This window comes from Epargyreus clarus, unplaced genomic scaffold, assembly GCF_041222505.1.
Source record: "Epargyreus clarus isolate Ecla_fem2 unplaced genomic scaffold, WU_Ecla_fem_2.2 ptg000032l, whole genome shotgun sequence".
NCBI classification, from domain to species: Eukaryota; Metazoa; Arthropoda; class Insecta; order Lepidoptera; family Hesperiidae; genus Epargyreus; species Epargyreus clarus.
The window spans coordinates 7,681,614-7,709,330 of NW_027332237.1; the positions used below are offsets into that span (position 1 = coordinate 7,681,614).

At 32.6% G+C, this 27,717-nt stretch overlaps 4 protein-coding genes across 4 annotated transcripts; all 4 read right to left on the minus strand.

Annotated features, from left to right (window-relative positions):
• Positions 1-777: 777 nt before the first annotated feature.
• Positions 778-8,693, minus strand: LOC140754965 (UDP-glucosyltransferase 2-like). The gene is made up of 7 exons (XM_073090126.1): positions 7,838-8,693; positions 7,507-7,729; positions 6,929-7,148; positions 6,657-6,825; positions 1,876-2,098; positions 1,198-1,417; positions 778-1,066 (listed from the first exon to the last, which is right to left on the minus strand). The coding sequence occupies exons 1-7, from the start codon at positions 8,666-8,668 to the stop codon at positions 778-780; spliced, it is 2,175 nt and encodes a 724-aa protein (XP_072946227.1). The 5' UTR covers positions 8,669-8,693.
• A 255-nt stretch (positions 8,694-8,948) lies between these two features.
• On the minus strand, positions 8,949-20,871 carry LOC140755030 (UDP-glucosyltransferase 2-like). Its single transcript, XM_073090205.1, has 7 exons — positions 18,765-20,871; positions 18,396-18,618; positions 18,062-18,281; positions 17,506-17,674; positions 11,323-11,545; positions 9,413-9,632; positions 8,949-9,294 (listed from the first exon to the last, which is right to left on the minus strand). Exons 1-7 carry the CDS (start codon positions 19,596-19,598, stop codon positions 9,006-9,008), a joined length of 2,178 nt encoding a protein of 725 aa, XP_072946306.1. The 5' UTR covers positions 19,599-20,871; the 3' UTR covers positions 8,949-9,005.
• LOC140755029 (UDP-glucosyltransferase 2-like) lies at positions 11,982-12,838 on the minus strand. Its single transcript, XM_073090204.1, has one exon. It carries the CDS (start codon positions 12,836-12,838, stop codon positions 11,984-11,986), a length of 855 nt encoding a protein of 284 aa, XP_072946305.1. The 3' UTR covers positions 11,982-11,983.
• A 225-nt stretch (positions 20,872-21,096) lies between the features above and the next one.
• On the minus strand, positions 21,097-24,607 carry LOC140755026 (UDP-glucosyltransferase 2-like). The gene is made up of 5 exons (XM_073090200.1): positions 24,500-24,607; positions 23,234-24,190; positions 22,683-22,902; positions 22,236-22,455; positions 21,097-21,817 (listed from the first exon to the last, which is right to left on the minus strand). Exons 2-5 carry the CDS (start codon positions 24,098-24,100, stop codon positions 21,541-21,543), a joined length of 1,584 nt encoding a protein of 527 aa, XP_072946301.1. The 5' UTR covers positions 24,101-24,190; positions 24,500-24,607; the 3' UTR covers positions 21,097-21,540.
• Positions 24,608-27,717: the final 3,110 nt, after the last annotated feature.

The window sequence follows — 27,717 nt, forward strand, 5'->3', positions numbered from 1 at the left end:
AAACTATAAGTTTGTCAATTTAAATTGCCTTTAGACTAATTCTACAATAATGATACTTAAGTCTGAATACGTTGAAATATTGAGATGTTTATGTCATTTATTTACAAAAAAGAATAAATGATTAAATTGATAGGATCCAATTCAGAAGCGGCAATAGAATTTTTGTAGGAATCTATTTTGCGATTTCGTTGTAAACGTTAATTAAAAGCTAAGCTATCGGTATAAATTGAAAATTGTATCTACAAAAAAATACATGATTAATGTTCATCGAAACAAGTATGGTTTGCTATTATTTAAATTCAACTGTAAGTGTGCAATAAAGAGTATTCTATCTATCTATCTATCTATCTATCTATTTTAGCAAAAATCTATTAGTTTTTAGTTAAGCAGTTACAAACAAATTAAAATATTTTAAAATTTTCTATTTTTAAGTTATATAAGTAAGAAGTACTTGTAGTAGGGGAGCAGTACCAGAGGAGCATGCAGTCCACCTGAAGTTAAGTAACTACTACCGCTTATAGACATTTGCAATCAGGCGGGAATCGGTCAGATACGGCCGGATCCCCAGTTAGAGAGTAATGGTAACTTCAGTGTGTTTATTTTAAATAGTTTTATTCTAAATCCATACTTGATATAACATATACAAAGGCTGTAAAACAGGATGCAAAAATCCAGCATACCCACGTCAAACCTTGCAACATCTTCATAGTAATATAGCATTACGTGGGTTATTATTATATTTCACACCCCGCCATGGGTTGTGTTAAATATAAATATTTAAGATCTTTTTAGTTTCTGATTAGACGGTACAAGCCGAGAAATGGAACGCAAAATGAATACCAATACATAGGAAATTAATATAAAACTGACGAAAAGCCCCGTTAGTATAACTAAAACGAGTTTCAGTTCGTAGTACTCTGCCCAAGGCATGTTCGCTGCGGGTGCACGCAGATGCTTCGCTCCACCGTGCCGCAGCACGTGCTCTATCCACCACACAGCACGCTCTAGCGGCGTTTGGGGCTGATCGTTCATCTGCTCCCGAAGTTTGGTCATGTTTTCACGGTAGCTAAAATAATTACGATAATTTGTCTTCAAATGTTACATTTTTTATGTTTTCTATAAATAAGCAATCAGCCGAAATATGTATAAAGCAAATATATAATAATATTCGTAATTTAATTCACAATATTAAAATACCTTTTATTTGATATAACGGTTTCGATCGCGTCCTTCAATTGAGATTTAGTAAATGTGGTAAAATCAAGCTTGATACCAATTTTGAGCTTGACATATTTTTCAGCATTGTACCATTGGTCGCCGATCATGGGAAAACATATCAATGGAACGCCTGCTGTTATCGCCTCGTCTGTGGACTGTAAGCCTCCCTGCATAACAAATGCTCTCACATTCGGGTGTCCTACAATAATAACGATTATTATTTTAAAAGTAACAATACTTTTACTGTACCATTTTTTAGCATATTATATAATGCTAATATATATTTTAAGTATACATCCCAGCCGATGCATTATTTAAGACCGTATCAAAACTAAATCACTTTTTTCATCTATTTCATTAGGAACTCAATTTTTCTTCTGTAATAAAAAAGTTATCATAATCAATGTAACTACTAATTTGTAAGTAGCTCACCAAAAAAATCATTAAATTTGTAACCAGTAAATATAATGGAATCCTCTAAATACTGCTAGTTATGGAAGACACGTTTATCAGTTGGTTGCGGATGTTATAACATATTGTGACAATCGTTAAACATTATCTATAACCTTGGACAATTTAGAAACATTATAATAGGATAAGAATCCAATCGCTAGTTTAACCAAATAACGTTATACACATGCAGTAAATTTTACTTACTTAAGAGATCGGACTGCGGTAACCATTTAGAAATTTTGATGTTGTCTGTTCTTCCAGGGAGTTCATCATCATTCCATTTGAATAAAATATCATAAGGTAACTCTGATAACGCTTCAGTTAATAATTTTAACTTCTCTGGAGGAAACATGATCGGATGAATATTAGTACCGAAACTTACGTAAACAACGCCATTTTTAGATGAATCTAAGTAAGATTTTAAATCCTGAAAGTATAAAGTTCATCCTAGTACAAAACAATTTTATTCCTTTAAATTATTATAATATACATATAATTAAATTATATTAATTGGCAGTATGGCATAGTAAATACTTATACATTTTAAAAGTGTGATATGTAAAAAGTACCTGTGGAAGATCCTTCTTAGGCTTTTGATGCAATCCTCCCATAAAGACAACGCTTGGTGGCATAGGATGATTGTCCATCCAGATTGGATGAACATTTAGAAATAGCATATCGACATTATTAACTAATTCACGGACAGATGGGATATTTGGTCCGAAAATTTCTTGCAACATATCATCTTGTACACGTTCATTTTCTTTATTTGAGTATAACACCTGAGCATGATTATAATATTCCCGAATTTTTTCCCATAGCGAAAGATTATACAAACGTTGACGAAAGGCTGACGGATACAAAGTAGGATGCGTTGGGGCTCCAATAACTTCAAAATTTTCATCAGTCGCTCCTAAGGAACTTACTTGAATAACCGGTGCTTTAAATATGTGAGAGAATATCAACGCTGGTCGCATATAAGCTTCGATTAACAAAAGATCAAAGTTTTTCTTTTCTCGTATCAAAGCTTGAACTTGTTCAGATTTTATTTGCACTCCGACAACAGTAAGAAAATGTTGAATATTAAGTAATTGCGTTTTCCATTGAGATACGTCTCCGATTTTATATGCAGTTGCAGTTGTAATCAAACTTCTCATAAAATTGTAGGACACCTCATGTACATCGATTTCTGTAAAATTCGCTGGTGCCTGCCCTCTTCGAAAAACTGGATCTGTCGTTATCACAACAACTTCATGACCACGTTTCGCTAATTCCTGCGTAAGAACTTGAAACACTACTTGATGGCTTATAGATGGAGTTGGAAACACACCCAAAATTCTTGCTGTATGCGTCAAACTTAAAGCACTTAAAATACACATCAATATCAGGATTTTTTTCATTTTTTTAAATGTTTTTATGTGCCTAGTGTATGTTATCTACCAAATAACGAATTAAGTCCATTGATGTCATATGTTTTTAAACTTCTAAATGGATTTTGTATATGATACAGTATTTGTAGGAGATATAATCAATGTATTTGATAGAGTGTAATCACATTGATAAAAATTAAAACTGGGAACAGTGTGACTTATACGATCTTTTATGACTCGTGTAATCGATTTTCATTAATCTATACTTTAAACTAAATTACTAATTTTGTGCATTTATTGCAAAATACACGCATTTATTGCAATTTAAATGCAAGATAATAGAGGTAGTAGGATTAATTAAAGAACATATGGTATGTTCTAAGTAGCGTTATAAGATGGACAATAGATACTATTTTAGCGTCAAAATGTATATATCGGTATACTTCCTTTAAGGTTTATAATAATTAAACAGAAGTCATGTCCAAATATTTTTGTATAATTTATAATTCCATAATTACTAAGGACTGTTTATTAAATTTGGGACTGTCCAAAAAACAGATTATATAGTAAAATTGTAAATGCAAAAATGTCTCGAGATAATATATTTTAGGATTAGTTATAATTATAACGTGATGCAGAGAAAGATCAAGAAAATTTGCAAGTCATCTTGAGTGTTCTTATTACGTAAATTAGATAACAAAACATGTGATGTTGCTAATGCAGATAATTGACATAATTATTTAACAGAAACACGCAACAGCTATACTATAGCTATAGCTGTTGCGTGTATAGCTATACTACTCTTACTTGTAACTCATGAGTATTAAAACGCCTGCTCATATTTCAATATACGAATATATGGTAGATATCAATTATTTGCGTCAAACATTATTATCTTAGGACGCACACACAATGTGATGACGCGATGGTGATATTTTTTTAATCTTTGCTAGACATATTTTTTATGATTGATTTACGAGAGACATACTTTTCCAAGGCATTCCAGCTTAGTCCTCAGGTGTGCGTCTGTGGCATCAAGTAGAAATCTAATCTTATCTGGCGTAGATCACAGATGTCCATGGAGGGCAGTAGCCTCTTACCATCAGGTAGACTGCATGGTCGTCTGCTACTTTTATATTATGAAACAAAACTGCCTATGTTGAATTGATATTTCGATATTTATGCTATATATTTGATGTGAGCCAATTTTTTTAACTTAACTACAAAACACTAATTTCTCCATATTTATCTATGAATACATGATCGCTGTAAATACTTCTTTCTTATAACAGTAGCTTAGGGCTGGTTTATTATATTTTTACAAATTTACAATTACAGAATTACACATTTTTACAATTATAGTAATTTTAAATTTATAAGTAACTAGATGACCCGGTGAACTTCGTACCACCTAATTATGAGTGACTATCTGTACCTCGTGGTTTCACTCGTGTAATTTATGTATTATGTCCATAAACTACTGGTAAATATTAGGAAATGGCCACAGGAGAACAGGAAAATAAAAAATACAATTAAATAAAATTCACTCTACCTCTCTGCACTCTGTTATTTTTTTACCGACTTCAAAAAGGAGGTGGTTATCAATTCGGCCGGTATCTTTTTTTTATGTATGTACATGAATTACTCCGCCGTTAGTGAACCGATTTTAATAATTATTTTTTTATTGTGTTATTTTTTATTGTAGGTTCTAATGAAATTACAAAGTCAGTTCATCATTGACTATTTAAGGGTCTGATAATGTGGCTCGGAGACAAAATATGTAACTCCTCAACCGATGGGGATATTTGAGTTGTGTTTGAAGATATTTGGTGAAGTTCTAACGAAATTGCAAAGTCAGTTCATCATTGACTATTTAAGGGTCTGATAATGTGGCTCGGAGACAAAATATGTAACTCCTCAACCGATGGGAATAATTGAGTCGTGTTTGAAGATATTTGGTGTAGGAGGTTCTAATGAAATTGCAAATCATTGACTATTTAGTTAGGTTAGGTTGGAACACATAAGACAATATAAAACTAAGCGGGCAGGGCGCGCCAGCGCCCTGCGAGCGGGCGGTTCCAATCAATGTAAATTCAGACCGTACCTTAATTCATGATCACGTTTATACAATTTTATATTGTATTAATATAAATGTTATTATGTCATCACTAAAAAGGGTAAAAAAAATTATAACAAAAAATACAACCGACTTCTATGTCACTACATAGTAAAAAATAATTCAAATAAATGTTGGTTTAGTACATATTTCTGAAGTCGGCGCTCAATATATTTCGTTCGAATTATTTTTTACTTTGTAGTGACATAGAAGTCGGTTGTATTTTTTGTTATTTTTTTTACAAACACGCGAAAAGAAGTACCTATAACTTCAATAACGGTTTTTTTTAAAGAAAGTTTATTTACTTATAGTACTCTAATCGGGTTGTTGAATAGCTAAAAATGCTGAAACAGGTGTGTAAATAGAAAGGCGATTTATAACAGTCTTAAGGGTTGATCTAAAAAAACAAACAGTGACTCAGATGCTTCATTATGTCTTATGATAATTTTCTTAGTGCTCCAAATTAACGGATATTAAATTAAAGTTCCATACCCGATTAAACGACCCTAAAGGTTGATTTTCCAAAAACGGTGAAAAATGTGTTCTATTATTTTGAATCAAAAAGCTAAATTCCAATTTTCATAGACTTTGCTTCAAAATCTGCCGATTTCTAAACGAAGTGTCTTCTAAAGCCAAATGCAATTTTTTACAGTTTTTGCTTCCAAATTAACGGATTTGAATATAAAATTCCAACCCCTACTTAACCAACTTAAGGGTTGATTTTGCAAATATCGTAAAATAGATATTTAATTACATTCTATCGAAATCCTATCAAATACCAATTTTCATATAGATTTGCATCAAAACTGGGGGACTTTAATACAAACTTTCAACTCTTATTTATTCACGGAAACGCGGTCGAACAGGATAAAAAGTATCCTATGTCCGTCTCCTGGTTCTAAGCTACCTCTCCACCAATTTTCAGTCAAATTGGTTCAGCCGTTGTTGAGTTATAAAATGCTTTACGAAAACGCGGTCGAACGGGATAAAAAGTATCCTATGTCCTTTTCCTGCTTTTAAGCTACCTCTCGATTAATTTTCAGTCAAATTGGTTCAGCCGTTCTTGAGTTATAAAATGACTTCACGGAAACGCGGTCGAACGGGATAAAAAGTATCCTATGTCCGTCTCCTGGTTCTAAGCTACCTCTCCACCAATTTTCAGCCAAATCGGTTCAGCCGTTCTTGAGTTATAAGCGGAGTAACTAACACGACTTTCTTTTATATATATAGATTATAATTCCAAACATTCCAATAAAACCCCCTGAAAGAAACTATAATTATATCACTATTTCGATGGGATCCAATAATTACAAGAACAAAAATGGCGACACGTAGTTTATAAATTCCAATCAATTAAGTATCAAACCTTATACCTATTATCATAAGATTTTGACTTTATCACTACTGGTTAGAAGTTCAGACACGAAACGCCAAAGTAACAAAATTACATATAAAATTGACGTTAAAGTAATAAGAAGCCCTGTGAGTATAACAAGGACAAGTTTTAGTTCGTAGTACTCTGCCCAGGACATGTTGGCTGCGGGTGCACGCAGGTGCTTCGCTCCGCCGTGCCGCAGCACGTGCTCGACCCACCACATAGCGCGCTCTAGTGGCGTTTGAGGCTGGTCATTCAGCTGTTCACGAAGTCTAACTATGTTTTCACGGTAGCTGCAAAAAAATAAATATTTTTTTTTTGTTTTAACTTCATAACTATGAAAATTTATGTAATGAAAACGAAATTTAAAACTTAAATTAAAATTGGTGAAAATACCTTTCATTCAAAATAACAGTGTCTAAAGCATTCTTGAGTTGTGATTTTGTAAACGTAATAAAATCAAGTTTCATGCCAATTTTCCATTTTACATATTTTTCAGCATTGTACCACTGATCACCGATCATAGGAATACCAATCAATGGAACGCCTGCTGTTATCGCTTCGTCTGTGGACTGTAAGCCTCCCTGCGTTACAAATGCTTTCACTTTTGGATGTCCTACAAAGATAATTTAAATTGTATTAAAAGAAATCGTATATTTCTTTTTTTTTATATAATACAAGAATAGAAGACGAGCGTGCAGTCCACATCATGGTAATTGGCTACTGCCGCCCATTGACATTTGTAATCAACCCCAGATAGGATTAGACATTGGCCACATATGCACCGCTACTCCTTAGGACTAAGCTGGAACGCCTCGGAAAAGTATTTCTCCCTTACCACACCCTTCAAACCAGAAAACAGCTGCGCTTAACAGTGCTGTCATGAGCCAGAAATAGGTGTGGCGGTGGTGCCGTCGGAGCCGAATCACAAAGGGTTCTACCACCTTCAAATTATATTTATTAATTTTGCTCACTCAACAGATCCGATTGTGGTAACCATTTAGAAATTTTGATGTTTTTCGTTCTTCCAGGCAGTTCATCATTGTTCCATTTAAATAAAACATCGTATGGCAGCTCGGATAACGCTTCAGTAATAACTTTTAACCTCTCTGACGGGAACATATCCGGTTGAACAGTAGTGCCAAAGCTTACGTAAATTACGCCATTTTTAGATGAATCTAAATATGAATTTATCTCCTGAAAATAAATGTATCAAATATTAATTCTGTTTAAGTTATTATTATATCGATATAGTTTAGAATTGGGTATTTATAAATTCGTTCCATTTGTAAAAATAAAAAGTACCTGTGGGATTTCTTTCGCAGGTTTTTGATGCAATCCTCCCAGGAATACAACGCTTGGTGGCATAGGATGATTATCCATCCACATTGGGTGAACATTTAGAAACAACATATCGACATTATTAATCAATTCACTAATGGGTGGTACGTTTGGTCCTAAAATTTTTTGCAACATTTCATCTAGTACAGGTTCATTAGATTTATAAGAATTCACAAGCTGGAAATGATGATAGTATTCACGAATCTTTTCCCATAACGAAAGATTATACAAACGTTGGCGAAAGGGAGTTGGGTATAAAGTAAGATGCGTAGGGGCTCCTATAGCTTCAAGATTTTCTATCATCGCTCCAAAGGAACTAACTTGGATTACCGGTGCTTTAAATATATGAGAGAATACCATCACCGGTGGTACACAAGCCTCAATTAATAATAGATCAAATTCTCTCTTCTCTCGAATCAAAGCTTGAATCTGTTCAGATTGCAGTTGCACTCCCACAATAGTCATATAATATTGCATAGATTTTAATTGACTTGTCCACTGAGATTCATTTTCGATTTCAGCGTCAGTAAATCTTGACATCATGTCACTTTTAAAATTATATGACACATCGTGTATGTCAATTTCTGTTAAATTCGCTGGCGCTTGTCCATTTGGGTAAGCTGGATCTGTCGTAATCACTACAACTTCATGACCACGTTTTACTAATTCTTGTGTTAGGACTCGAAACACTACTTGGTGGCTTATAGCAGGACTTGGAAACACAGCTAAAATTCTTGCAGTGTTTGTTACACTTAAAGTACTTAATATAGACACCAATGATAATATTTTCATCATTTTTAACTGTTTAATTAAAACGACTTCAATTGTTCAATTTATAGAGTTTATTACGTTATTACTACCGTCCATCAAAGAAACACGTTTTTAATATTGTAAATGAGTTTTGTTTGTTGTAGAGTATTTAAACGGATTCTTATCAAATTATAATGAGTACAATGATAAAAATATTGCTGGATATATTATGAGTCATAATGTAGTCACGTGGGATGCTTTACAACATGCATATTCCAAATTTAAATAAGTGTTTATACTAAAATTGATGAACATAAATACAAAATAAATTTAGGGCTGGTCATATAAATAATCACGTTACTTTAAAATTGTAAGTGCAAAGTTAGGATCTTTTGACTTTGCCATTATAGGTTACAATACGAGAAACAAAATGCCAAATAAATCTACTTATACACAAAAATAGAGTTAAACTAATAATAAGTCCCGTGAGTATTACTAGAACAACTTTAATTTCGTAGTACTCTGTCCAGGACATGTTCGCTGCAGGTGCACGCAGGTGCTTCGCTCCGCCGTGCCGCAGCACGTGCTCGACCCACCACACAGCGCGCTCTAGTGGCGTTTGGGGCTGGTCATTCATCTGCTCACGAAGTCTGGCTATGTTTTCACGATAGCTGAAAATAATCACATTACTCTGACTTAAAATGTTATTTTTAATGTTTTTCAGGAATAAAGCGACATACTGTAACAATGCAATTTTATTAATATTTTATTATTATAAATATGAAATACCTTTTATTGGATATAACACTTTTTATTGCATTCTTCAGTTGGAATTTAGTAAAAGTGGGGAAATCAAGTTTGATGCCAATTTTCAACTTGACAAATTTTTCAGCATTGTACCACTGGTCGCCGATCATAGGAATACATATCAATGGAACGCCTGCTGTTATTGCCTCATCTGTAGACTGCAACCCCCCTTGCATAACAAATGCTTTTACTTTTGGATGTCCTACAAAAACATATATTTTTTTAAAGAAATCATTAATTTCGGTTTAATTTTTTAATTCACTTTTTACCCGACTGCCAAGGAAGGGTTATGTTTTTCGCGCGTATCTTGTATGTTTGTCTTTCTTTATTTGATCGGATCTAACAAACGGCTGGATGACTTTCGACAGTTAAGGTGTCATTATATACGTCTTAATGACCCGAGTGTCCTTGGATAGGCGTAAGAAAAAAATAAATAAAATGGCGAATTTTTGGCGCGAAATAGTAACACATTTAAAAAAAATGTTAACCGAACCTATCGAATAGGGTATCAAATGAAAGGAAATTAAAGGGAGATTATGAAAACATATTTGTATATATATAAAACGGCAAGGTGACTGACTGACTGACTAACTAAATGACTTTTTCATTTTTTAAGAAATCAAAGTACAGCCAAAACCGCTCAACTTAGAGTTCTGAAATTTTGCACAAAGCTTTTCTATATAGCGTAAATAAGTACTAAGAAAGGCCTTTTGGAAATTCTACCCCTAAGAGGGTAAAATAGGGGAAAACAATTTTTCTGAAATGCTTTAATTTTGTAGCAACTGCTACAAAATTTAGTATTTGGCTTTCACACCTATTTATCCCAATCTGAAAAATTAACCCCGTAGAGGGTAAAATAAGGGTTAAAAGTTCATTTAAACAATCGTCAATTTTGAAGCAAACACTATGAAATTTTGTATTTGGCTTGTTGGATAAAAATAATGAAATTCTAACCATTACGAGGTAAAATAATGACCGGAACTTTGAATTACTGAAGTTATATACTTTATGGAGCGTAAATGGTGGATTGTTTTTGCGAAATAGTAACACGTTTTAAAAAAAGTTAACCAAACCTATCGAGTAGGATATCAAAGTAAATGAAGGGACTTAAAAGAGATTACACATACATTTTATTATATATATATATATATATATATATAACTCATCGAGATGACTGTCTGACTAAATGAGTAGTGTTGCTGTGATAAAGATCAACGCAAAGGGAAACCGCAGAACTTTAGAGTGCTGGAGTGCTGGATACGAGCTATACGAGAATAAATAAAATAGGATAATATTGTTTGAACATCTTTTGATTTTGAAGCAGATACCTACTATGAAACTTTGTATTTGGCTTTCTGCATAAAAATAATAAAAGGCCTATTTTACCGTTTTTGGTAATTCTACTTAAGCTTTTATAGTGCAGTCGGGTTTTTTGATTTTTTAATTAATTACTTGTTTTAAAGTAGAGATCAAGTAGTTAGGCTTTTTGTAATTATGCATTATAACAGTCAATAATCATAATATGAGCCTAGCAAGAATAAATTAATCGTTAATCGTTATCTTCCAGGTTATTTCGGGCTTCGACTACATTTTTCTTATGTAACAATGAGTTATTATAGATTAAAATTGGTGGTAGCAAAAGTTATACTATTAACAATTTGCAAGTTCAAAACATCAAACACAGTCACAAACAGGCATAAAAAACAATAAATTTATGCCAATATATCATGTATCGAAGTATATGTCAATTAGTTAGTTCTAGACATAATTATTGACGTGCTTCGTAACCTTCAGCAATAGATAAACATTGTAGTTAGATAAGTAACTACTCGTTATTATCATTCGAATTAGATTATTATTAACGTACATTATATGCAGTAAATTATACTTACTCAAAATATCAGATTGCGGTAACCATTTAGAAATTTTAATATTTTCTGATTTTCCAGGTAGGTTATCATCATTCCATTTAAATAAAATGTCATATGGTAACTCGGAAAAAGCATCAGTTAAAACTTTTAACCTTTCTGGAGGAAACATAATCGGATGGACGTTAGTACCGAAGCTTACGTAAACAACGCCATTTTTAGATAAATCTAAGTATGACTTTAAATCCTGAAAAAAAAATATATTTTCCAATCATTTAATTTGCCATATTAAACTAAATTTGTATAGCTTACTTATTTTTTTATAACATATGAGTATCAGACGCGCATGCAGTCCACCTGATGGCAAGTGGCTACTGCCGCCCATGGACATCTGTAATCAACCCCAGATAGGATTAGATATTCCTACCTGAGGTTGGCCACAGATGCGCTGCTACCCCTGAGGACTAAGCTGGAACGCCTCGGAAAATTCTGTCTCCCTTACCACACCCTTCAAAACGGACAGACACTGCTGTTATTAAGAAAAAATAGGTGTGGCGGTGGTGCCGCCGGAGTCGAACCCCAAAGGGTTCTACCATCTTCAAAATAAAATGTGATAAATCTCAATTGTAGGCAATGAAAACCTTTTACTTTTTGATAAATAAATATAATCGGTATTTATAAAATGTTATAAGTTGTAATAATGAATAAGTACCTTTGGTAGTTCTTTCTCAGGCTTCTGATGCAATCCTCCCATGAAAACAACGCTTGGTGGCACAGGCTGGTTATCCATCCAAATTGGATGAACATTTAGAAACAACATATCGACATTGTTAATCAGTTCACTCACAGACGGAATATTTTGCCCTAAAACTCTTTGCAGTATTTTATCCTGTTCACCTTCATTAATTTTGTTAAAATATAAAAACTGAAAATGATAATAATATTCTCGCATCTTGTCCCACATAGAAAGATTATACAAACGTTGACGAAAAGGTATCGGGTACAAAATAGGATGCGTGGAAGCTCCAATAGCTTCAAGATTTTCTCCCATCGCACCAAAGGAACTAACTTGAATAACTGGTGCTTTGAATATATGCGAAAATACCATTGCAGGTCGCATGTAAGCCTCGATTAGTAACAGATCAAACTCTTTCTTCTCGCGTATTAAAGCCTGAACCTGTTCAGATTGTATTTGTACTCCGACGATTGTCATAAAATATTGCATACCTTTTAAATGTGTTATCCATTGAGATTCGTTTCCAATTTCATATTCAGTTGAATTTAAAACCATGTTACTTAAAAACTCATAAGATATATCGTGTAGGTCGATTTCTATTAAATTTGCAGGCGCTTTCCCATTTGGGTAAGCTGGATCTGTCGTAATTACTACAACTTCATGTCCACGATCCACTAATGCTTGGGTTAAAACTCGAAACACCACTTGGTGGCTTATAGATGGAGTTGGAAAAACAGCTAAAATTCTTGCTGTATCTATATAGCTTAGAGCACTTAAAATACACATCAATAGTAATGTTTTCATATTTTTTGAAAATATAGCATGGAAGAATTTCCATATAATTCGTGGTATAAATGTTTTTATTTAAACTAAATGAATGGTTTAAATGTTATTACAGCATATATATGAATTCTAATCAAATTATAAGATAGCATAATCACGTTGATAAAAATTGCGCTGCAAAGTGTGTGATTGACACGACATTTATGTGTGAACATTTAGTGACATGTATTGTTTATTTTTATTAGCCCACATATAATACATACTTAGTTATAAGTATATGCCCTACCGTCTACCGAGTGGTGGTGGCGCCTTACAAGGGTTGATAAGATAAATGATAAAAAAGATTAACATTTACTTGAACGCAATTTCATACTTCTTATGCTTGAAGTTTTTTATCCTCGCGGTAACTCTTTTAAGATAAATTATTGTTCGATTTTTTTGTGATATCCATCCAATAGGGTAAGTAGATCTAGGGCAAGTCCTTTAAATGACCGATTCTTTTTAGTTGACTAATAAATATTTATCATATCAAGTCATCTTGAATATTTCTTTTTTGTCTAAGGAAAATAAGAAAACTTCTGCATCATGTTGTTATTGCAGAATATTATTTACCAATTACCAACGTCGATAGAGATTATTTGTTCTTCGCCTTAGATTAGCTCAATTCTTGGTCTAGACTCTAGAGAACTGTAAATCTGGTTCATGATGTATTGTTCGTTCGTATCGTTCGTTTTTTTTTTTTTTTTTTTTTTTTTTTTAATTTATTCATTGCATCAAATATGGTACATTAGATGGTATATTTTGACAAAGTTCTGCACATTTGGCCAATATCGGCATGCAACAATATAAAAGTAATGTCAAATAAACTAAACATAAATTAAAATACATCAATTAAAATTACACAATATGATAATTGCTGCTCAATGCTAACATCAATTATATGGCGTGATAACATTACAATACTTAAATTAAATGAAAAATATTACATAATTATTATTAAATTATTGAAGTGAAAAAAACTCTTCAACAGAGTAAAAACAATGTAGGATTAAAAATTCAAATAACATTGTTTTGAATTTGGTAAGTGGCATGTCCTTTAGAGAATCTGGTAAGTTATTAAAAATACGAACACACATATAATAACAATTTCTTTTGAAGAGACCAGTCTTCATTACACTTTGTATATGTAAAAGTTTATTGGGCCCGCGACACCTGTTACTTAATATAAATTTATCATTATGTTTTTTTACGAAATTAGCTACTTCATAGATATACATGCTGGCTAGCGGCAAGATACGGAATTTTTTAAATAATGGACGGCATGATTCCCAAGGTGGTGCACCAACGATGGCCCGGACACATTTTTTTTGTGCCAAAAACGCGCTATTAACATGTGTCGAATTACCCCATATAATTAGACCATACCTTAAATGGGACGCAACATAACCATGGTAAGCCATGAGTGAGATTTTGGTGTCAGATGTTTTGCTAAGTCGTCGAATTACGACGATTAGACAAATCTGTTGATTTTAAAGCAAACATTTTCAATATGATGCTTCCAGTTACAATTTTGGTCTATTTCAATGCCTAGAAATTTAGTTGAGCTTACGGAATCTACTGTTTCGTCTTTGTATTTTATATTTAAACTAGATGACCCGGTGAACTTCGTACCACCTAATTATGAGTGACTATCTGTACCTCGTGGTTTCACTCGTGTAATTTATGTATTATGTCCATAAACTACTGGTAAATATTAGGAAATGGCCACAGGAGAACAGGAAAATAAAAAATACAATTAAATAAAATTCACTCTACCTCTCTGCACTCTGTTATTTTTTTACCGACTTCAAAAAGGAGGTGGTTATCAATTCGGCCGGTATCTTTTTTTTATGTATGTACATGAATTACTCCGCCGTTAGTGAACCGATTTTAATAATTATTTTTTTATTGTGTTATTTTTTATTGTAGGTTCTAATGAAATTACAAAGTCAGTTCATCATTGACTATTTAAGGGTCTGATAATGTGGCTCGGAGACAAAATATGTAACTCCTCAACCGATGGGGATATTTGAGTTGTGTTTGAAGATATTTGGTGAAGTTCTAACGAAATTGCAAAGTCAGTTCATCATTGACTATTTAAGGGTCTGATAATGTGGCTCGGAGACAAAATATGTAACTCCTCAACCGATGGGAATAATTGAGTCGTGTTTGAAGATATTTGGTGTAGGAGGTTCTAATGAAATTGCAAATCATTGACTATTTAGTTAGGTTAGGTTGGAACACATAAGACAATATAAAACTAAGCGGGCAGGGCGCGCCAGCGCCCTGCGAGCGGGCGGTTCCAATCAATGTAAATTCAGACCGTACCTTAATTCATGATCACGTTTATACAATTTTATATTGTATTAATATAAATGTTATTATGTCATCACTAAAAAGGGTAAAAAAAATTATAACAAAAAATACAACCGACTTCTATGTCACTACATAGTAAAAAATAATTCAAATAAATGTTGGTTTAGTACATATTTCTGAAGTCGGCGCTCAATATATTTCGTTCGAATTATTTTTTACTTTGTAGTGACATAGAAGTCGGTTGTATTTTTTGTTATTTTTTTTACAAACACGCGAAAAGAAGTACCTATAACTTCAATAACGGTTTTTTTTAAAGAAAGTTTATTTACTTATAGTACTCTAATCGGGTTGTTGAATAGCTAAAAATGCTGAAACAGGTGTGTAAATAGAAAGGCGATTTATAACAGTCTTAAGGGTTGATCTAAAAAAACAAACAGTGACTCAGATGCTTCATTATGTCTTATGATAATTTTCTTAGTGCTCCAAATTAACGGATATTAAATTAAAGTTCCATACCCGATTAAACGACCCTAAAGGTTGATTTTCCAAAAACGGTGAAAAATGTGTTCTATTATTTTGAATCAAAAAGCTAAATTCCAATTTTCATAGACTTTGCTTCAAAATCTGCCGATTTCTAAACGAAGTGTCTTCTAAAGCCAAATGCAATTTTTTACAGTTTTTGCTTCCAAATTAACGGATTTGAATATAAAATTCCAACCCCTACTTAACCAACTTAAGGGTTGATTTTGCAAATATCGTAAAATAGATATTTAATTACATTCTATCGAAATCCTATCAAATACCAATTTTCATATAGATTTGCATCAAAACTGGGGGACTTTAATACAAACTTTCAACTCTTATTTATTCACGGAAACGCGGTCGAACAGGATAAAAAGTATCCTATGTCCGTCTCCTGGTTCTAAGCTACCTCTCCACCAATTTTCAGTCAAATTGGTTCAGCCGTTGTTGAGTTATAAAATGCTTTACGAAAACGCGGTCGAACGGGATAAAAAGTATCCTATGTCCTTTTCCTGCTTTTAAGCTACCTCTCGATTAATTTTCAGTCAAATTGGTTCAGCCGTTCTTGAGTTATAAAATGACTTCACGGAAACGCGGTCGAACGGGATAAAAAGTATCCTATGTCCGTCTCCTGGTTCTAAGCTACCTCTCCACCAATTTTCAGCCAAATCGGTTCAGCCGTTCTTGAGTTATAAGCGGAGTAACTAACACGACTTTCTTTTATATATATAGATTTATAGGTTTTGCTCCCTGGTTAACAAACTGTACGACTTTTGTCTTCGTGAAATTAACAGTAAGGTTGTTTTGTTTTAACCATTCTATTATTAAACTTACAACACCATTGATATCTTCGTTGTGACGTTTTTCATCTTTACTGACAACACTTACACATATATCATCAGCAAACAAGACGCACTTGTGTGCAATAGCTTTAGGTAAGTCGTTATACATTGTTCGTATGTCGTGTTAATAACTTCGTTTGATTATTATGCATTCTGAAGGCGGCCTTAAGCGAGTAAAGTTTATTTAAACATGAAATATTTAAAAATTAAAATCTACTTGTGAAAACGCTTCAAGCCTCTAAAAAGTTTGATGTGCACATTTACAAGTTCTACGATGTTACTGGATGCACATTTTATGAATGAACTAGGATCACTTTTTCTAAAACTCTTCCGTTTATCCCCATGTTTTCCTTGTTTGAGTTCAAGACTTAAAATTAAATACAGATTTTAAAAATGTTTTACGTGTCATTTTTTTAAGTAAATAGGAAAAGGTGGGTATAAAAGACGAAATATATAGAAAATTAAATTGATACAAATTACATTTATTACAAATTTATTACAAAAAAATACGAATTTATTACAAAATTGAACTTGAAACACATTTAAGATAAATCTATCGTGTAGGTTACGCATTTTTATTGTTCCGGATATTATGATACGAGATAGTGTCATTGACTGTTTTAAAAACATAATTATTACATAATCACGATGATAATATCATAGTAAACATATAAATTTACTGCGAGGATTTTAAAATTGTTTATTGAATTTTTCCATATCATTTTATCAACTTCGGTATTGTGTTGCGTTTTATTAAATTATGCGTATATAAATAATTATAATATGTTTCTGATTATTAATGAGTAATTTTAGTAAAATAATTTACATATATATTGTATTCAAAAAATATTATAAATCTTAAGATTGTTTCACTTTGTTATTACATGTAAATAAAAATTTAGTACACTGATGACACAACGTAAAAATAGCCATAAAACTAGTAAGAATTCCTGTTAGTATTACTAAAACAAGTTTTAGTTCGTAGTACTCTGCCCAGGACATGTTGGCGGCGGGTGCACGCAGGTGCTTCGCTCCGCCGTGCCGCAGCACGTGCTCGACCCACCACACAGCACGCTCTAGCGGTGGTTGAGGCTGATCGTTCAATTGCTCTCGAAGTTTGGCTATGTTTTCACGATAGCTGAAAATGATTGAATTACTATAAAAATCCATATTTTCTAAATACTTAACTACCAACTATATATAAGGTATTACATGTTTAAGCTACAAATCTAATATTTTACCCGATCACTCACTCTCACACGGAGTCTCGCTTGATAATATTTTTGGCATTTTATTTCAATTAAACGGCGTGGTACCAACATTTCACTACCACGGTATATCATTAATAATTATGATACATTTTCGTAGTATATGTTAGGTTACATATTACCAACAGTTTCGTGACGACAACAGACATTCATTAGTCACATTTGTCCTCATAAAGTTATATATATACATGTACTCATATATAATTAGCTTTATTGAGTTCTGTAAAAAACCAAGTTATCTGTGTACATTATATTACCTTGCATTTGAAATTATAGTTTCTATTGCATCTTTAAGTTGTAATTTTGTGAACGTGGTAAAATCAAGCTGAATGCCAATTTGAAACTTGACAAATTTTTCAGCATTGTACCATTGGTCGCCGATCATAGGAATACATATCAATGGAACGCCTGCTGTTATTGCCTCATCAGTTGACTGCATGCCTCCCTGCATTATGAATACTTTCACTTTTGGATGTCCTGCAATATTAAAAATCGAAAGAAGAGCAATTATTATTTGTGAGTAAAGGTAAACAGATTAGAACACACTAAGTTTCAGAAAATACTCAACAGTGACATAGATTGCTTACTTACTCAAAAGATCTGCTTGCGGTAACCATTTAGAAATTCTGATATTTTCAGTTCTTCCTGGAAGTTCATCATCATTCCATTTAAATAAAACGTCATATGGTAACTCAGAAAGTGTCTCCGTCAGAACTTTTAACCTTTCTGGCGGGAACATTATAGGATGAACATTCGTACCAAAACTAATGTAAATAACGCCATTTTTGGATGAATCAAAGTAAGTTTTTAGATCCTGAAATTAAAGTGAATAAAAACGATGGGTTCAAAATTTACTTCGACTGGTGTTGCCGTTGCTAGAGGTTGTCAGTTTAGTTATTAAAATATAAGACTTTTTATTCACATACGTATATATTGTTACATAAAATAAATATTACTAACCTCCGGAAGGTCTTTCTTAGGTTTTAGATGCAATCCTCCCATGAAGACTACGCTTGGAGGCATCGGTTGATTATCCATCCATATTGGATGAACATTCAAAAACAGCATGTCAATATTGTTGTTCAATTCACTTATAGACGGAATGTTTGGACCAAATATTCTTTGCAACATTTCATTCTCTGCACGTAAATTAACTTCAAGATAATACATGTGTTCTAAATAATAATAGTATTCTCGAATCTTGTCCCAAAATGATAAATTATACAATCTTTGACGATAAAGTATTGGATATAGGAAAGGATGTGTTGAAGCTCCAATGGTTTCAAGATTTTCCAGCATCGCACCACAAGAGCTAACTTGTATGACTGGCCCTTTAAAAACATGTGAATATATAATTGCTGGTCTCATGTAAGCCTCAATGAGTATAAGATCAAACTCTCTCTTCTCTCGAATCAAAGCTTGGACTGGTTCGGATTTGATTTGTACTTCGATGATCTTAAATATATGAATAATATCCTTTAGTTGCGATGTATATTGAGATATTTTACCGACTTCATGTTTAACCATAAATTTTGAAATATAATCTCGAATATAATCATAAGATATATCGTGTAAATCGATTTCCTTTAAGTTGGCTGGTCCATCTCCTTTGGGGAAAGCAGGGTCTGTGGTAATCACAACAACTTCATGTCCACGTTCCACTAGTCCTAGTGTAAGGGCACGGAATACAACTTGATGACTTATGGATGGCGATGGAAACACACCCAAGATTCTTGCTGTGTCTATAACGTTCCATGTACCAATAACAATAAAAAACACTATAGTCTTCAACATTTTCTCAGAATTTTATTTTGTATTTGAATTGAACTTCTAACACTTCATCGTTTAAATATCGCAACGATAATTGAAGTTAATTGATAAACTAGCTTATATCAATGCGCTATGTATGTGACTGATAAAATAATGATCGTATGGATGTGTTTACGTGCGTGATAATTTATATCAACCACTTATGTATGTAGTTATGCAATATATGTGTATCAATCAATGTATGAAAATAACGCTAGTTTATTTGATAACTAACATTGTGTAATTTTTCTTTATCGCCACAATATAGGAAATATTGGCTGATCAAAATGTAATATTGAATATCGAATATTTCTTTAGTTACTTCCATTCAAAATTGTGGTACATACTCTAAGTAAAAAATATTACATCTTTGCCTACATTAATAAGAATTAGTTCAATCTAGTATTTCTCTTTATGTTGGCAATGTCTATTTATCACACTTAACAGCTTCATAAGTAGACATACATCAATACCTTAATTGTCGTTATAAAACGACGTATTAAATGTTACTCATTTATATTACACGTTTACTCTATTGATCTGATAATAACGGAGAGATTGAAAAGTATATGTATAAGGACGTAAAATTATATAGAAACATGAAATGAATAGAACAACATCAGTATTAATTATACTTATGATTATTATTATTATTATTGTATCCTTTATTTTATCATATCGATGGCATTAGGTACTAAAACTTTGGTGATAAACAGATTTCAAGGATCGATGTGACTGCAAAGGAAGGGTCCTACTATATATACTACTACGAATACTAAAGTTGAATAAGCGCATAATAGAAAACCGATATCTATCTTTAAAAATCCATAGTGATAATTTTATTTTTTTGCATACTAGAAAGTACCTTGACCAATAGTTCTCATCTTATTACATATTAATTCATATGATGAGTTTGTTTCTATACTATTTAAATTAGCCTATATAGCTATACATAAAATTTGACTGAATATCTTAACAAATAGACAGATAATATCACAGATTCACACATAACTCGCAACAACATGATGTGACGGGACGAGACACGCGAAACTTCTTTGACAGATATGATTACTATTAATCACCATCGATATATTGTAATCCTTATCGTTTGTTATTAACACTCTTATCCCAACGACACGTACTAATCACGTTTCAGTTGAACTTTATGAAGTATTCACTCTATATATTATCGCGATTTAAAAAAAATACTCGTAAATAAAAGGTCGACCGCGAGACAAACGCAGGCGCCTCGATTGCGCCATTTCGACGAGTACATAAATAGCACATCTTACGACGGCACATAGCTCTCGGTTATATCTGTACATAGCTACGAAAGCAATGATCTATATCTAATTCAAATTTATGTTGATATTGTTTGGATATAAGACTGAAGGAATTTGGACACAGATAATACATAATTTGGCATAATTACCCCCAAAAGTTATACAACTAAGAATCAATTTATTAAATTATTAAAAAAAAAATAGATGAATGAAAATTACGTCATTCATTTAAAAGTTCCTCGGTATACAAAAATGAATCGATAAAACTAATTAAATTAAGTATAGCAAATACTCCTGAAATAAAAATATGGCCGTTTCATTCAAATTTATATACTAGAAAGGTGCTTTGTAAATGTTGTTTATATCGCTAAACCGGTTTGCGGTACCTTCTGTACCGCAAACCGGTGCTGTGTTAATTTACGTTTTATCAGATAATAGTTGTAAGCGGTGTAATAGCTGCAAATAGTATATGGCAATGGAAAAAAAAATATTAACAACATATTTCTTTAAATATCTAATACAACAATCTTTACTTAAACCTGTAACAAGGACTACAAAATTAAAATAAGAAAATTTAATTAAGAGTTTATTACAAATCATAACTTGAAAGTTTTAAATAACTTATGTTTTTTATGAGTTGCTTATTAAACTTCCTTTCTTTTAAGTTTCATAAAAATAAACTTATAACTGCAATAGATAGAAGCAAATATAACGACAAATAAAGACAATAAAAAGACAAAACAAATTAAAACGAGCTCCAATTCATAGCACTCTGCTAAGGACGTGTTCGCTGCAGGTGCACGCAGATGCTTCGCTCCGCCGTGTTGCAGCACGTGCTCCGTCCACCAGATGGCGCGCTCCAACGAAGTTTGGGGTTGATCGTACATTATTGAACGTAATTTAATTACGTTATTATAGTAACTGAAAATATATAATAGTGTTATGAAAACTGACTGTAAGATACTAGTTTTATTTAAAGTGATCATCTCTTCAAGGACTCCAGCAAATAGTTAAAGGTTGATTATATTTAAATGGTGGTAGAAACCTTCATCGTATGTTTTTCAGAGTCACCATCGCTATACCAATTTTTGTCAGAGAAAAATAGGGTTAAGTGCTGCTGGGTTATTGTATAAAGAGCATGGTAAGACAATAAAAGTTATTATACGAGGTGTTCCAATTAAGTCTTAAATAGTAACCATGTTCAGCAGTTTTCAAGTACATACTATCAGGAGGATTTTAAACTAACGGGTAAAGGGTAAAATAAAATCGTACTCTATGTATTATCGCCTATTCTTGGGTATATCTGAGAATTGGTGAATTTAGGGTAATATACACTCACATTTCATCTTCGATAACTGTTCTAATAGCATTCTTAAGTATATCAGGTGTGAGGTTTTTTATTTCGTATTTTAATCCAATTTTATGCTTGATATACTTCTCAGAATTATAGAATTGATCAATAAACATCGGTATACCAATAACAGGCACCCCAGCAACGATAGCTTCATCAGTTGACTGTAGCCCACATTGAGTTATGAACAATTTCACTTTGGAATGCTCTGAAATAAATGTATATTGAAATTCACGTACAGATCTATGATCTGTAGGTGAAGTCAATGTCTATTAAAAATTGTCTATGTATATGGCAAAAATCGACGCACTATCTAGAGTTGTGGCTCAGTAAAACATCAGTAAACATTTATTCCGGAAATAACGCAGGAGACCATAAAATACTAAATCGCAGTGAAGGAAAACAACATGTAAATAAATATTTAAATTAACTCACTAAGTAAATTTGACTGTGGCACCCACGTGACAAGTCTTACGTTCTCAGGGTGTGTTGTATTGTCCATATCCCATTTGACTAGAAAATTGTAGGGTAGTTCTGCAAAAACTTCCCAGAACATCGCTGTAGTCTGTAAACCCAGCTGAGATGATTGGACATTGGTTCCCAAGCTCATATACACTACTCCATGTTTTGATGAGTTTAAATATGATATGAGATCCTGAGGAAGAAAACTGTTGTGGATTACACGGTTAATTTAGAGCAGTTTATTTCTTTTTAATAAGAGGTACCAAAACTATGTTTTCAAGAAATAACTTGAAAGACCTTCATACCAAGATAATTTCGTAGTAAAACATCTTAGAAATTTCTATAATTCATGGAAGCAAAATACTACGTCATAAATAGTATCCTGCATATACATAGGTATGTGCACTGTGAGCTTTGACAATTTTTTGAGCAATTAATAGATTTAAACCAGGTTTTTTAATGAAATCTGGAAAATTTGTTTATATCAAAAATAAATAAAGTAAATTTAATTAATACGAGTATACCTGAGGCAGTTCTTTATCCTCCTGTGTCTTGTGATTCTTTGTGATTCCCGGAATCTCTTGAGTATTGTGCAATCCTCCCAAAAATATGACATTCGGGGGCACGGGTTCATTATCAGCCCATATGGGATACACATTCAAGAAAATCATATCGATATTTTTCATAAGTTCCTTTAGTGTTGGTATTTCTGGTCCAACTATTTTTCGTAACAGGTCATTATTTATTGTTTCATAATCTGTCACCAAAGCTACATGTTGGATATGTTTCCTCAACAGTAAAGTTTGGTCCCAAATAGATAAATTGTATATTTTATCCTGATTTCCTAAAGGGTATAGCAGCGGATGTAAAGGGGCTCCACTGGCCACGTAAGTTGCGAATTGAGCCCCTAAGGAGCTAATTGAAATGACTGGGGCTTTAAAGAAATAGGAGAATATTAATGCGGGCCTTACAAGCGTTTCTATCATCAGCAAGTCAAAATAATCTTTGTCGAGTCGTAGTAGATTCTGAACTTCGTCAGTCTGCACAATATTTGCAAATGTTTTAGACAGTGCTTCGTAAACTGCATTTATATGATCATAAATTTTATCAGGAGACCCCATTTTTAATGTACTTAACTCTTTCCGAAATATTTCGTATGTTATGTCGTGTATGTCTATCTCCGTTAAGTTTGGTGGTGCTTCTCCTTTTGCAAATGCTGGATCAGTTGTTATCACGACAACCTCATGGCTTCTCTTAGCCAGCTCTTGTGTTAGTGGGTAAAATACTACTTGATGACTTAAAGATGGTGTTGGTATCACTACTAATATTCTTGCCGCATGATTACACAATGCAAAAGTTAATACCAGGACAATAGTACAACTATGAGACATGCTGACGGAAAACGTTAATTGAATGTTAATGGTGAAGAATTTCGAATGTATAGTTGATAATAGAGGCCCGTTGGTTCCAATGCTTCAAATCTGGAATAAAAAGTAAGTAATATTTCACTTTTCAAATAATGAGCATTTTTTGTAATTTAAATAAAAATAAATAAGGTACCTTATGGGAATCGGATCAGAAATAATAGAAGCTGTATTCAAATTATTAGGTCCAAAAGGGTCTTAAATTCATGTTAATCTTTCTATTCTTAAATTATATTTTTTATATGGATCGTTCAGCCGTGGAAATTCAATAAATGAGACACAACTAAGATAAGTAATACCAACTATTAAATTATACCTGAAAGATGAAGAAAATGCTTAACTGATATTTTATATGAAGATATTCACCTCTTAACAGTGAGGGAATTTCCCTTCGACTTATATTAAACTGCAGTTCTTTACAACTATCTTGTAATATTTCACAATCTACACTAGCTAATATGTATATATAAAATATTTTAATTATATGTCAACGGCGTATCTAAAGTTATAATTGTCGTATGCAGGTGTTTTAGTGCATTTTTTAATTTTAGGGTCCTGTAATATAATTGCTACAACTTTTCAGTGTAATCTAGTTTATCTATTCATTTATTCATGTTTGTTCATATATTTACTAAACTAAGATAAACTTTTACTAGCCTATTGAAGTGTCAACCGAGCAGTCCAACTGATGGTAGTTGGCTCCTGCTACCCGCGGACGACGGACAAACCCCAAAAAGATTAGTGTCCTATATAACTATATGTTACTCGTACCACAGAACGCACCAGCGCTTAACACTGCGGATATCATGAAAAAAAAATCTTGCAAATAAAATATTTGTGCCTGAATTCGCCTACAGAATTCAACTATACGTGGACTAATAAGCACTTGACAGCTTTTTAAAACATATTGACACAGCTGGATACCCTATATAATATAACCTTTATTTACCTTGTTTTATATGAATTTTGTTGCAAACATATGCAAATTAGTAGCCAAATAGCATTAACTTCGGCTTCTTACACAGGGTCTTATATATTTCAGCCAAATCATGTACCCTTAGTATGAGATTTAACATTTTGAAAAAATGACTTTTTTAGTATTTGTTTACGTATTTGCCCATACATTTCCAATCAGCGCCCCTAGCGGATTGTATCTAAACTGATTGGAAAAAAATCCCATATATTAAAAAAAGCAGTCATTTTTGTCAAAGCGTCAAAACTTATACTAAGGGTACAGAATAACATTTTTTGACATTCAGATGTCTAAAATTAAAAAACAATATTTGGCATTTGCTCTTTAAAGTGTTCCGTGCGAACAATCATAACATGGAATCGTAAAACTTATAGGATCACTCGTGCATTTGTTGGACTGTCTGTCGCAGCCACTTTGCATCAAAATTATCAAATGAGTTGAAAGGACAATGCCCATGAATGTATGGACCGCCGTCCAGAGTTGCATCAAATTGAAACTTGTTGTGGACGATGTATAATTAACCAAATACTACCACCAATAATTATTTTTTAGATCAGCACCCGGGTTCTGAAGTTATTTACCTAAATGTTACATAACCTCAAAATCGAAAATATCCGACGATAGATTGATGGTCGGTTTTAACTGATAGTAGGTTACCTATAATGTAGTTCGATTAACATATTCCATTTACTTTTAAATGTAGTAGGTAAAAAAACCTAAAATAATCCTAAAAACCTAAAATAATGAATTCCGAGTATAAAATACCGCCATTTTTAATTTTTAAGAACAACAATCAACATTTCGTCTTATTTTATCTTAAATGGAACCCCCTTGTTCAAAGAAACTATTCTGATTGACAAACTATGTAAAAAAATCAAAAAATAATTTTAATTTTACTTTCATTTTGATGCATGAGAAAAATTATTAGTCAAAACCTTCGATCACTAATAAGAACTAGATACACAATCCCATACAAAAATGAACTTCAAAAGTGGCGTCAAACGTGTTTATAAAATTCTAAGCGACAGAATCAAAAATTAATGCAAAATCAACCTTATCACTATTGTTAAAGGTGTTTTTAAAAACTGCTTACCAAAAGCAATAAATTTTTACGACATAAGCTAGCTGTCATAAGCTATCACTTTGACTGGTTTGTGCACCCAAATGTCTATTTGGGTGCTCTTTTCGTCGCGCCGTTTTTTTGTCGCTGATTGTGTATCTAGTTCTTATTAGTGATCGAAGGTCAAAACACTAATAGATCTTATTGAATTCCGAGTATAAAATTCCGCCATTTTAATTTTTAAGAACAACAATCAACATTTCGTCTTATTTTATCTTAAATGGAATCCCCTGTTCAAAGAAACTATTTTGATCGACAAATTATGTAAAAAAATAATTTTAATATTACTTTCATTTTGACGCATGAGAAAAATCAGTACCAAGAATGGGCATTCTCCTTTGATACTCATATGCCTTTTGTGACCCAAAGACGAAGACATAACGCAATTAATCGGCGCATAATGTATTTCGTTGGATAACGGCGTAAACAGCATGTCCAGTATGAGCGCCGACTTCAGAAATATGTACTAAACCAACATTTATTTCAATTATTTTTTACTTTGTAGTGACATAGAAGTCGGTTTTATTTTTTTGTTAATTTTTTTTTCGCCTTTTTTAGTGATGACATACTAAAGTCTATATTAGTATAATATAAAATTTCATAAACGTGATCATGAATAAAGGTAAGGTCTGGATTGAACCCACCCGCTCGCAGGGCGCTACCGCGCCCTGCTCGCTTAGTTTTATATTGTCTTATATGTTCCAACCTAACCTAACCAATTCAATAAGAAACACTATAGGCGAGGCTATATGAAATACTAAATTATTGGCTAGGTTAGGTTGGGACAGAAAAGTAAATAAATCAAATTAAGTGGTAAACTCTGGGAGTGAGTCAGGCCAATTCACCAAAAAAAAAAGACTACAACGTAAAAGTTAACCATATTTTATATTTGTAAGAAGTAATTGTCAAGTTACTATGGCTTAGGCCAGCAGTGTCCCTGCATCATTAGGATTGAAAACTTGAAGGTCACGTTTTATACTGTGTACTGTACGCGACTACAAAGTGTAGATTTGATACTGTTTATAAATATCCGTAAGCTGTAGTGATGTCGCAAGGCAGGTTCGATTTAAAGGCGTGTTTATTGAACGAAGGCTTTATTATAACTAACTTAATATTACTCTAACACTAACTTATATTAGGGTGCTTTAGCTCCACACTACACCTCCGGGGCTTTTTTAAAAAAATAAAATTTAATCATAAATTTATATATTTTTTTTAGTATCCTTTTGATTCAAATATTTTATTCGGTAGGTGTACTGTGTGCTAAGGCCTAGTTACTTATATAAAAGTGTAACATAATTAATTAATTAATTAATTTAAAAATACACAAAAAATCATCTATTATTTATCTTACCTAAATGATAAATGAATATAAAAACACGAATAAAATACATTTCTCCTTAAATATTTGGTTTACAATTACATATTTTAAGTCTATTGATTATTTAAAAAAGTACTTATTCTAAACACGTTTCAAATGTCTTGTCCGTT

Bases quoted from the DNA above. Each gene is read 5' to 3' on its own strand.
- LOC140754965 (XM_073090126.1), bottom strand. From the start codon at position 8,668: ATGATGAAAATATTATCATTGGTGTCTATATTAAGTACTTTAAGTGTA. The intron at 7,730-7,837 runs GTACTTTTTATT...ATTTATTTTCAG, and splicing joins CTGCGAAAGAAATCCCACAG to GAGATAAATTCATATTTAGA. The intron at 6,826-6,928 runs GTATTTTCACCA...ATTTTTTTGCAG, and splicing joins ACTGTTATTTTGAATGAAAG to CTACCGTGAAAACATAGTTA.
- LOC140755030 (XM_073090205.1), bottom strand. From the start codon at position 19,598: ATGTTGAAGACTATAGTGTTTTTTATTGTTATTGGTACATGGAACGTT. The intron at 18,619-18,764 runs GTTAGTAATATT...CTTTAATTTCAG, and splicing joins CTAAGAAAGACCTTCCGGAG to GATCTAAAAACTTACTTTGA. The intron at 9,295-9,412 runs GTATTTCATATT...GATTATTTTCAG, and splicing joins AGTGTTATATCCAATAAAAG to CTATCGTGAAAACATAGCCA.
- LOC140755026 (XM_073090200.1), bottom strand. From the start codon at position 24,100: ATGTCTCATAGTTGTACTATTGTCCTGGTATTAACTTTTGCATTGTGT. The intron at 22,903-23,233 runs GTATACTCGTAT...TTTCTTCCTCAG, and splicing joins AGGATAAAGAACTGCCTCAG to GATCTCATATCATATTTAAA. The intron at 21,818-22,235 runs GTGAGTGTATAT...ATATATTTTCAG, and splicing joins ACAGTTATCGAAGATGAAAT to TTACTATAATAACGTAATTA.
- LOC140755029 (XM_073090204.1), bottom strand. From the start codon at position 12,838: ATGAAAACATTACTATTGATGTGTATTTTAAGTGCTCTAAGCTATATA.